Consider the following 9,858-nt stretch of genomic DNA (forward strand, 5'->3'; position numbering starts at 1 on the left):
AGCTCCTCCGACTAGGGTGTTAGTAAAATATAAATAAAGAAATAATAGACGGCTTGGTAAAAGATCACAGTTTTATTATTTATCAGATGTATATAGTCGTCAACGAGAGACAATCTAAAGTGGATGGACTCCAATTGTCACAAGCAAAGATCACTGACGAATAAACAATGAACGATGTGCAAGCGCGTTAACTATGGACGCGAAAACCAGCTATTCCATAAGATGAATGAATTCAATGAATTAATGAAATCTATATTTCCTCCAGAATAAAAATCCGATGATTTGCAATATCTCTGATATTCTCAGAGCAAATAAGTGAGTGAGTGAGTTGGGTTTAACGCCGCTTTTAACAGTATTCTAGTTATATCACAGCGTGTCAGCTAAATGTGGGAGGAAAGCCCGAAGTGATGCAGGTCTCAGACGTTTACCACTTCGGTAAAACCCACGAGCACGGGTATGGTGCTGACAAACCTAGAAACATAATCAGGGCGAACCGGCATTCGAACCCACGATCATAGGTCTCTGGCGTGCCCGAGGGATGCAACCCGGGACAGCGAATCGAGGCGCCTCAGACGACTGGGCCACCCGTGCCCCTTTTTACCTCGGCCTTGAATGAATATCTGAATAGTATTTGATCACGTATACCACTTAGCAGCCCACAGGCACAGTAGCTAGTAGAGAGAGCCACTCGGTGCCATATTGTAGCTACGGTGGCCCATAAGGGACATGGAGTCTGTTTTTCAATATTTTGATATTTCACTTACTTTTATCATAACCTATTGCAAATTAACACGATTTGTCATACAAATATGTGATAAATCATGCATAAAGAAGATATTGAATCGCTGACATTTTCATTTTTCTTTTTGACCTTTTCATTTTTGACATTTCAATTTTAGTTTTTGACATTTTCGCTTCACATTTCAGCGATTCAATAGCTTCCTGAAGGTACATTTTCCATGTTTTCGGTTGTTTTTATACATGATTTATCACATATTTGTATGACAAATTGTGTTAATTTGCAAAAGGTTATGATAAAAGTAAGTGAAATATCAGGATATTGAAAAGCAGACTCCATGTCCCTTATGGGCCACCGTATGTAGCACATACAACAAGGTGGAGATCACAACTATTCAATCCTAAAGAACTAAGTGAGCTTACTTTGCGTATTGCGTTTCAGCAACATCGCACTATCATATTTGTACATGTCAGTTCAGTGTTAAAATGACTCCCCCATATGTTACTCTATCTAATGTTCTATTAGGAACACTACCAAGATGAAATGGGAAGGTATTATGTTGGGAATTCAATCTACTGAATATAACAATTTGGATATTAGTGGCATTGTAAGTAAATCTCCAGTCATATACAAACTGTGTTACAGTGTTAAGAGCGATTTGCGGGTATTGAGCTGACTAATAGTCTCACCAGCGAGCATAACAACTGAAATTTAGTCCATATACAAAAATACCACAGTCCTTTCCTCTTAGTTCATAAATCAGATCATTAATATAAACAGAAAGAGCCACGAATAAAGTATGGGTCCTTGCCTGACACCCTGCTCAACAGGAAACGTATGTGATGTTTCACCACAGTAGTTGACGTATGCACTACAGCTGTTGTTGTAACTTTGATAGAGAAGAGCCGTATCTTCCCCTTAATGCCTACGTTATACAGGGTTTTTATTTTACAAACAGACCAGCATGGCTTCTATTATCAAAGTCCTTTTCATTGTCCAGGAACAAATTTCCTGGATAAATAATAATTTACAATTTCATGTAATGTAAAGACAAACATTACGGCACCATGCTCTTTTCGAAATCCGATTTGTATTTTACTGAAATACTTCAAATAAATGATAAATACATAGAGAATATGACTATACACACCAAACAGGAAGCTGCTATCAAATGGTTCAAGGAAAGTTGTGAAATAGTTTTTGAGGAAGTAAATACCACATCGGTGTACAGAGCTTACTAAAATTAGTTCCTGCTTGGTGAACTCATTTGCATGTTTATCGGATCGTGATACCACGAATTGGTTTATTGCCAGTATAACACTATCCATTTTGTGATCATAGTGCTCATTGGTCCCTATCACGATAATAACATTGATTACACATCCCACTAATAATAATAATAATAATAATAATAATAATAATAATAATAGTGAAAACTAACAGTTATAACCTGATCTTGTCCTTTTCGATGAATCCAATGAAATCATTTATATTAATGAATTTTCAGTCCCTTTTGACACCAATGTGATTGACAAGATTCAGGAAATGTCAAGCTTGCATCCTAAGTACCAAGTAGTCCGACCCCCCATTGTTCTCGGTGCCTTAGGTTTGGTACCTCCCGATCTGCAGCTGTTGACTCACATTAGGAGAGTACCCTGGTTTGCTACCCAGGAATACAGCCCTTCTGACAATCTGGGTAATGCAGAAGGCTGCAGTATTGGGGAGTCTTCACATTCTCCAAAAAGTTCTGGATGGGTTCAACTAGGCAGCGCTTCCTGGGAGAAGTCCCATTCGCTGTCTGGGCTGCGTGCAGAGGGGGAAAGGGCCCTGAGCTGATAATGAACCTAACCAGCCTGACTGTGCCAGGATCACCCAAACCCTCTTTGCTGCATTTTTTTATTTTAATCTGTACATAATAATGATAAAAGTGACAAAACTATTACCATAGCACAATAGCTTGTTACATATCATGTTTACATTCGAATTCTTAAATGGAATGTTCACGGTGGTACGTACATCGATTGACGCCGAAGTGTCTGATCTGCTCATATAGAACATGCCAATACACACTATAAGGTAAACAAGCCCAACAAACCAGTTCAGTATCTTCTTCCTCCTCATAATCAAGTCTTTGTCCTATGTGCGCAATGAGTAACTGTTTTTTCTGATACTTGTTGATCGTTAGATGGCGTCGAGCATGATATTTCTCATAAGTATCTCCATCTGGTTTTGACTTGAAGCATATATCGTGCCGTTGCTGAATACAGTCACTTATAAACTTTCGTAAACTTTTGTTCGATGTTTTTTCGATTGAGTTTAGAAATAGACGAATGTCCAACTCAAGCTTCTGCCAACCTGCCGCTGTTTCGTTATCTAGTTTCTCTTTCTTTTCAAAGTATTCAAGAAGAAAGATTCTTCCAGTTTGAAATGTAGTTGCAGTTCCAGAGATCCATCCTATGAATATCTTAAAAATTAAAACCCATTGGTTGTCAGCATCACCCACGGGGATGAATGTTGATAGAATAGCGACAGCCGCACCTATAAGAACACCAATTACTATCACTGCCAAAAATACGTAGCTCCCGTATTTGGTTGATTGTTCGTACATCATGAAAGAAGCAATTAAACTGCGAATTCTCAATTCTTTTAACATCTCCAGATTCGCAGCTTTTTCGTTTTGAGCCATTTAGTTCCGTTTAGAAGAGGTAACTGGCCTGAAGGAGAAAATGCAGTGAATTATCATGCAATGAAACAATTACAGCAAAGTGGGTTTTAACGAACACGCTTAAAACGAAATGACGGATAAAACGAACTATTTTTGGGGTCCTGTCTATTTGCTGTATATATTCCATACATTTGCTTATAGCGAACTACGGTTACGACGAATTAAAATTAGTGGTCCGTTTGAGTTCGTTATAACCGTAGTTTACTGTAAATTAAAACCATGAACAGAAGAAATATTTGATGCGTGAGTTAGGATTTAACGCTGCTTCGAACAGTGCTGTGCTAGCTGAATGTGAGGGATCAGCCAAAAGTGAATGGGGTCTCAGACGTTGACCACGTTAGTGAATGTCACGAGCAATGTGTATGTTACAGATAAATTCATCTTCAGTGATGACCTTGGATTCGAAACCGACCATCACAGAGTCCCGGCGCATGTCAAAGCGACACAACCTTGTTCAACGAATTAGACGACTGGGCTATCTGTTCGAATAGGTAAATACTTTGTTCTACCTTTAGGTTGTCTGCCTTGGGCTATCCCTATTTGTCACATCAGCACCCCATGATTACTCGAGTGTTCAACATACAGTGTACGTTGCTGAATGCGGAGCTAAACAAAACACAGAAATACACAATCACACACACAAAGACAGACATACACTGACAGAAACACACACAGACACACAAACAAAGACACACTGGCAGACATACACACTGGGAGACAGACAGAAACAAAAACACTGACAGACACTGAGACACACAATGACACACGCACGGACAGACACATATACACTCACAGACACACTCACAGACATACACGCACACACAAAGACACTGAATTAGGGGTGGTCAAATCGTTGTTTACTGACCTCTACTAGAATATGTACTTTGATATATACACATTTCTTTCCGACTTACCGACAGGTTTGTGCTACACAGCTTGTCCTTCAGTAAGATGTCTGATTGCGCTTGTGTGCAGATTACAACTTTACAACATGTTACGACATGATATGATCTGTTTATACTATACGTTCAGTCTTGTCGAAAAGTCACCACATGTTGGGGGTTGGGGGAGTGGGGTTGGGGGTGCGGGTGTGTGTGTGTGTGTGTGTGGGGGGGGGGGTGACAAAGCGTTAACGCTCATTTAAATGTGCATATGCATTCCTGCGTTGCACACTGTTATCAACACTATAATTTTACCTGGGATACTGACAATTGGGACACGTTATTTATAGCCTGCTTACACAGGTACACACACTTCATGAGTGCATGTTAGTTTCTGGTTCTAGGTCTGAAATCAATAGGGGTATACTACATTTTATCGTAGCTATTTACAATGCTTATATTTGACTGCACCAGGCTCAAAGCAGAGCAACTAAATCTACCTAACACTAACTCCCGCGACAGCCTTTATCGATTTTGTTTCAACGGTTTGACGTGTACTCATTGTATTGTAAGTTTTGACCCCGATAAAATGGATACCGGGCTATTAATGAGAAAAGTATGTACATTAGGAGTGAAGCCCTATTATTTAAAACCAAGTGATATTCAACGAATCATTGCTATTGAGAACTGTTCTTTTGCACATGTAAATGCATATATATAATGACGCTTCTAACAGTAGTCGCTCCGAAGACGGTGCTTATTGGTTAAAGAGGTTTCACGGAATAAAAAGGCACATTTTACTAGTCCGGACGATTTTTAGACTATGTGCTATCCTACTGAGAAGTCATGGTGCAGTTTAACATGAATATCCCAACTCTGACGTGTCACTTACCTGTGTATGGGTTGTTACAATGACTGTTGATGATAGGATATTACTAAATGGATGAACAGCGTAGAGGATCAACTCTGACGTGTTACTTACCTGTGTATCAGTTGGTCACAATGACTGTTGATGATAGCATATCAGCAACATAGATGAACAACGGAGAAGATCAACTCTGACGTGTTACTTACCTGTGTATCAGTTGGTCACAATGACTGTTGATGATAGGATATCAGCAACATGGATGAACAACGGAGAAGATCAACTCTGACGTGTTACTTACCTGTGTATCAGTTGGTCACAATGACTGTTGATGATAGGATATCAGCAACATGGATGAACAACGGAGAAGATCAACTCTGACGTGTTTCTTACCTGTGTATCAGTTGGTCACAATCACTGTTGATGATAGGATATCAGCAAAACGGATGAACACCGTAGAGGATCAACTCTCAAGTGTGACTTACCTGTTTCGGTTTGTCACAATGACTGTTGATGATAGGATATCAGCAAAATGGACTAACACCGTAGAGGATCAACTCTGAAGTGTGACTTACCTGTTTCGGTTGGTCACAATTAAGAATTGACTTCACTTTGTGTGAGTTCATTGGAGTATGAACCTTCATAGAGTGAGGGCCAAACTGTATGAACGTCGGAGCTTGCAACTCACACATAGTGAAAGTCAATTCTTATATATTTTTTTATCACAATTTCCTACATCAAAGGATGGAGGCCAATGATCTAAACACAATTTTATTTAGTACGTGTGACTTCATGTTTACACTGACAGCCATACAACAACCAGCTATATCACGGAATAAAATAGTTCCTCAAAAAGAGAGGTGGCATGAGCGTAAGGATGCACAACTTGCTCTTCAGAAACATCTTACGCAGCACATGTGTTCAAATCATATCCTCATTAGATGAGAAAAGTCTGTAAAGAACTACCTCAGTAAGTCAGTCACAATGACAGCGCGTCGTAATACATTTACATCAAGTACAAGACATCAAAATGGCCGACACGATAAACGCGACAGGAGAGATTTCCGAGGTGTTAATGAACCTGTGGCGGTTACATGTGTTAGTCATCATTAATCAACTGGCCGATCATTGAAAGGTGAATAAAGATGCGTCAAACAGACACTAAGGTAAATTCATAGATTGCTGGAGACGGTCAGTGTCAGCCTAGACACGAATCGAATCGATACTACGATAGTTTAGATGTGCATTTCTTCGTTTGTTCATTAGGATAGGCCGTAGCGAGGATATTCGTGAACAATCATGCAGTCACGCTCTCTGGCATTTCTCAATGTATACTGAAACGCTGAGACCAAGAATAAAGGTTCTAAATGATCAGAAAGAACGCTTATCTATGTTTTCGTGTTAGGGAATTCCCAGGGCTTTCCCCAGGAATGTGGAAGTAGTCCGTCAGTGTTTACGTCATTTCAAGAACACGGTCTCGTGAAAAACGTATGAACGTCAAATTGTGTCGTTCATACACTTATGAACGTCAATTTCGCTGTCATGTGACCGACCTCTCGTCCAATGGAAAAGACGTATGTCGTGTAAACTTCAAATTATAAAATTATTGACTGCTGACTAGAGGAATATTAACTGAATGGGTGAACAACGTAGAAGATCAACTCTGACATGTGAATTACCTGTTCCCGTTGGTCACTATGACTGTTGACTGGAGGAATATTAACTGAATGGATGAACAAGTAGAGGATCAACTCTGAAGTGTGACATATGTGTATCGGTTGGTCAGAATGACAACTGATAATAGGATATCAGGAAAATGAATGAACAACGTGGATGATCACCCACGTGTAGACTTACATCTAGTCTCTGAAATGGTCATATTTTACATATAAAACAGTTAAATTATAGTTATAAAAATATAAGAAAAGGGAACCCAGAGACTCTCCTCATTGTGAAACTTGCAAAATGTCATAGGCTTGCATGGGTTGTATTGGATATATTATTTCAGGAGCGAACAAATACTAGCTGGAGAAAAGGAAACACATTGACTATTCCTATATCATAACAAGGTCTATCCTCTGGCTGTGTCTTGTGGGCAATTACACCATCTCCCTTAAGGCTATTAAACTCACAGACCTATGATTTATGAACTTCTAACAACGTCTATTATCTTCTATAGACAATAAAGCATGATTAGCCCTGTACTTGGTTGCCAGTGCACTTCATTCAGTGGACAACGTTCAGTTATGTAAAGGAAATAACAGTGTTTATATAGAAATAAATTACAGTAAAGTATAGTTTGTCAAGAATAAATAAGAATTGACCATCGATGGAAGTGCGACGGTCTGCGGCGATCGGATCAGGAGATCTGGTTAGTTTCATAGTTGTTAAGTTCTTGTCGAAGGGAGCGATGACTTACTCTGTTACTTACAAGAAATGGCTTTCGTGGCAATGAAAAACTAGGAATAACTATACCTTTGGGTATTTTAGCACACGTAAATACAGTGTTTGTTGATGTTAAGGTCTGGTGTATAACATTATTGAAAAGTCCACATTTTGAAGGCAATTTATTCCAAACGACCATAAATCGATCGTTTTGTATCGATTCTGTAGTTTCGAGCAAGGATCTGTTATAATGGATAAGTTTGTGCTAATTATGTTGTAGTTTTGTTGTAAGGTGACAATTTGTTCCGTTAGCTGACGTGTGCTTTGTCAGGTTTCGGAGATTCGATCTTCGTGTATTTTGAAGTGAAGGTAGGATTTTATTACCCGCAATCAATTTAATTTATATGAAAGAATATGTTGATTTGTTTATGTCTGTCAAGTTTCTTTCTTTCTTTTGAACATGATGTGGATATTCCTCTCCTCTGTTGTAGCGCTGATTGAAAGACATAGTTTGTAAAACCAAAACTCCTAGTCCACCTCCCACCTTGACTATAAGCATATTAAACCGTCGGTCGACGATAACACACAATTTTAAACTTCACATTTACGTGGTCTAATTGGGATTGTGCCAACCATGTAAGTGTGTGTGTGTGTGCGTGTGTGTGTGCGTGCGTGCGTGCGTGCGTGCGTGCGTGCGTGCGTGAGTGCGTGTGTGTGTGTGTGTGTGTGTGTGCGTGTGTGTGTGTGTTCCCACGTTACACAAATAACACTGACGGTGACCGCTGTTGCTGTTGACTGGTGATGACTATTTATAATAAGTAATGATCTTAAATACTTTGTAAATTCGTCACTGGAATCCTTTGTTCGCCTGATGTCTTCTAATCATAAACCTACAATTCTACAGCTATCAAAATTCATTTTTAATGCAATGAAATTGTTTGAGTCCCTTCATCAGTAATTGTAAATCCTGGATGGTATGTTCTGTGGGCCTGTGGCCTCTAACTTGAAATGAAGGTGTTACTAATAGTAAATAGTGCGATCCTGTTGAAGTTTACACATATGAAAAAATCAAAGGTCTCCTCGAACAGCAAGGGGCTTGCCTGTGTACGTCTGTAATATGTTTCAGATAAATTGGTGAATTGGTTGAACATATAATCATATGTAATTTTATATACATATAACCAAACTTCATGTATATCGAGACCGCCTCCGTGGTCTAGTGGTAGAGCGTCCGCCCGGAGAGCGGAAGGTCCGGAGTTCAATCCCCGGCCTCGTCATACCAAAAGAAATTAAAAGATGGTACTTGTTGTTAGCCTGTCTGGCGCTCGGCATTAAGGGGCTAAAACAAGGACTGGTCGTCTCGGAGTCAGTATACTGTGTCTGAGTGGGGTAATCATGTTAAACTGCGGCATGATATCTCAGTGTGCTAGCACTATAAACGGCATCAATCCGGACTAGTACAAGCAGCCATACACACACATACACGTGCATGCACGTCGATATATAAGTGCAATAATCTTGGACGCGACGTTAAACCCCATTTCTAATCACCTCATGTATATCGAAATTCGAAATTGTTGTTAAAGTGTTGTTTGATAAGTAAATATAACTCCATGGTTGTCTCGTGCTGTTATGGGAGTCACTACAAACACGTTGGCAATATATGTGAGTCACTCAGTGTGGCTTTTCGTCGCTTGTATCAATATTCCAGCCATGTCATGGCGAAGGATACCAGAAATGGGTTGGAATAATATGTAAAAGTATTGTTCTTTGAATAAACCAAAGAGCAACGTGTCGAAAGCATCTATCTCATGGTTATCTTAGGCATTGTTAGCTCACCAGGTACGACAAGGGGCATCGGTGATAATTGTATTATATCAAGCAAGCACCGCAACACAACTAGTGTCGTTAAAGAAAACAGAAGATTAGATTATTGTTTAACAGCACCGATATCACAGCATGTCAGATTTAAATTATCAGATATTAACTATCTATCTAAATAAAGAGTTAGGGGCACGGGTGGCCCAGTCGTCTAAGGAACCGCCATTCGCTGGAAGAGTTGCGTCCCTTGGGCACGCCAGAAACCTATGATTGTGGGTTCGAATCCCGGTTCGCCCCGATTATGTTTCTAGGTCTGTCAGCACCATGCCCAGTACTCGTGGGTTTCACCGAAGTGGTAAACGTCTGACACCTGCATCACTTCTACACTTCTAGTGTACACCCTAGTCTTTCCGTGTTGGCATCAGGCTGATTGTCTTCACTC

The 9,858-nt window shown here is 39.8% G+C and overlaps 1 protein-coding gene across 1 annotated transcript; it reads right to left on the reverse strand.

The window, feature by feature from the left end:
- Positions 1 to 2,341: 2,341 nt before the first annotated feature.
- Positions 2,342 to 3,425, reverse strand: LOC139451768 (uncharacterized). The gene is made up of 2 exons (XM_071233078.1): positions 2,835 to 3,425; positions 2,342 to 2,431 (listed from the first exon to the last, which is right to left on the reverse strand). Exons 1-2 carry the CDS (start codon positions 3,423 to 3,425, stop codon positions 2,342 to 2,344), a joined length of 681 nt encoding a protein of 226 aa, XP_071089179.1.
- Positions 3,426 to 9,858: the final 6,433 nt, after the last annotated feature.

This window comes from Haliotis cracherodii, unplaced genomic scaffold, assembly GCF_022045235.1.
Source record: "Haliotis cracherodii isolate W230 unplaced genomic scaffold, xgHalCrac1.p SCAF_9, whole genome shotgun sequence".
Taxonomy (NCBI): domain Eukaryota; kingdom Metazoa; phylum Mollusca; class Gastropoda; order Lepetellida; family Haliotidae; genus Haliotis; species Haliotis cracherodii.